The 2,536-nt window shown below is 39.2% G+C and overlaps 1 protein-coding gene across 1 annotated transcript; it reads right to left on the bottom strand.

The window, feature by feature from the left end:
- Positions 1-371: 371 nt before the first annotated feature.
- On the bottom strand, positions 372-680 carry Smp_169310 (hypothetical protein; the record flags this gene model as incomplete). The annotated part of the gene is made up of 1 exon (XM_018797826.1): positions 372-680. One exon carries the CDS (start codon positions 678-680, stop codon positions 372-374), a length of 309 nt encoding a protein of 102 aa, XP_018652829.1.
- Between the last annotated feature and the right edge of the window lie 1,856 nt (positions 681-2,536).

Genomic DNA, 2,536 nt, shown 5'->3' with positions numbered 1-2,536 from the left:
GAATACCAACATAATTAAACGAACCATGAAGTATGTAGAGGCCAACCAAATGAAGATATGCAAATCTTGTATTTAATGTATGGTTTTTATATTTTACGAAGCAACCGTGTGACTTTGCATCCAAAGCCAGTTGATTTACCGTTACTGAGTCTTTATTCATCACAGTTTGCTTATATTTGTCTCTTCGCATGATTAAGTTTAATGCTAGCTATCGTATCATTTCAATCAATAGGGAATGAGCATGAGAGAGCGATATGTTGAACAGCATCATGAGAGCTTTTATCATTGTGCTTGCAAAGGTTGACAGAAATCGTGCGTGCAACTGATTAGAACCCGGTGGTTACTAACCAATGTCCAGATTTAATGGTACATCAAGCTATCTCACATGTACCAATATCATCCACCTCTGGTGTAGTCGATGTTACACCAAAGTGATCTCCAACATATAATATCGTGTCTCCTCCCTTGAGATTTATAATTCCATCACTTCGAATACAGATATATCCCTCAACGACTGGAGAATAGTTTACATTTACTGTGAGCCACGTCTCTGTGACACCAGTAATATTTGGACTTGAACCATTTACCGTCAAGTTTAGTTCAAATGTTTTATTGATAAGACTACGACTGTTTATGTAGTACACACTCAAGGTGTTTTGAGAATCACTCGTTATACCCATGAAGATCTCGAGAGCGTTGACTTCCAACACCTAAATACTCAAAAATCCTAGAGCTTAAGATTTGTTTGGCCGTTTTCCCTTCGAGATTTTAACTCAGAGTGTAGTGACCTACTTTTATGACGAGAACGCTATTAGTATAATGGGAACTATTATTATTATAACCAATTGTACCAGTGATTGTTTTACTGTACTTGTTTATTTAACTGTACGAAACGCACTTTTCCTTCCGTTTACTTTGACCTTGCATGAACTTGCTTACACTCGGCAGTTCTGCCCGTAAACTTTGGCACGTCTCGGCATTATTTAAATAACACGAGATCGCCAACAAATATATCTTATTGCAACGATTAACTGCATTCTGGTTTTTGGCCTACCGAGGGATCCAAGTTGATATCTGGCACATAATCTTGCTGTAGTGGTGATCATAGTCAACCGAGACTCGACAACATTTACAAGATCATAAATCCACTGGATTCGATCATTATGTAGCCAATCTCGCTAGATACGGATATTTGAATTACTGGTCTTGTATTCGTTAATAAGCATAACTTTTGACTATTGTTTGGGTCTCTCCCTCAACTCATTTGCCGAGTCTTATTATCTTAGTATTATGTACACTTTGAACCTTTTCTGAAAGCACATTTCAGATAACAGATTCTATTAACCCTAAATCGTATGCATGGTCTTTATCGGCGGTCATTTTCTTTTGACTCTTCCAGATTGAAAATAGTTGGGCTAGGATTGAACTGAACTTGTTTGAAAGTCGTGTACATGACCATCGATTAGGTTTTTATTTCTTTCCTATTAACTACTGAGAGCATTACTTTTGATTGTTTTTGAATCAAAGTATGTTTGATTAGCGCAAAATACTTAAAATAATATTAGAATTGATCGAACATTTTCTAACCACGCCAGGATTAATTATCGTCTCACTTTGAATCTTCAGCGGAATACTATGTGGCCCAGAGAATGAATCTTACTTACGCCTGTTACCTCTCGTGGAGGAGCATAGGCCGAACACCAACATTCTCCATCCAACCCCGTCCTGGGCAATCCTTTCCAGTTAACATTCATCCTTTTCATATCTGCTTCTATTTCCCGGAGTAATGTGTTTTTCGGCCTTCCTCTTTTCCGCTTCCTTTTCGGACTCCAAGTTAGGGTTTGCCTCATGATGCAGTTTGGTGATTTCCTTAATGCATGTACTATCCACTTCCAACGTCTCCTAATTTCCTCTTCAGCTGGAAGCTGGTTTGTCCTCTCCCATACAACGCTGTTGCTGATAGTATCCGGCCAGTGAATGTTGAGTATTTTGCGTAAACAACTGTTTATAAATACCTGAACCTTCTTGACGATGGATGTAGTAGTTCTCCACGTTTGAGCTCCGTACAGTAGGACTGACTGTGTTGACGTTCGTATTGAAGATTCTCACTTTGAAGTTAGTTGACAGGTGTTTTGAGTTCCATATGTTCTTCAATTGTAGAAATGCTGCCCTTGCTTTGCCAATCCTCGCCTTTACATCTGCATCAGATCCTCCTTGTTTATCAATGATGCTTCCCAGGTACTTGAAGTTTTCCACCTCTTCCATGGTTTCGCCATCAAGTGTGATTGGGTTGGTGTTCTCCGTGTTGTATTTGAGAATCTTGCTTCTTCCTATGTGTATGTGGAGGCCTATTGATGCAGAGGCTGCTGCTACATTTGTTGTTTTCGTCTGTATTTGTTCGTGTATATGAGAGAGGATGGCTATATCATCTGCGAAGTCCAAATCATTTAAATGATTCTGAGATATCCACTGCATTCCGTGTTTCCCCTTAGATGTCGAAGTCTTCATAACCCAGTCAATCACCAGAAGAAAGAGG

The sequence above is a fragment of the Schistosoma mansoni genome, chromosome 5, assembly GCF_000237925.1.
Source record: "Schistosoma mansoni strain Puerto Rico chromosome 5, complete genome".
NCBI lineage: Eukaryota > Metazoa > Platyhelminthes > Trematoda > Strigeidida > Schistosomatidae > Schistosoma > Schistosoma mansoni.
This window is presented reverse-complemented; position numbering and strand designations above follow the sequence as displayed.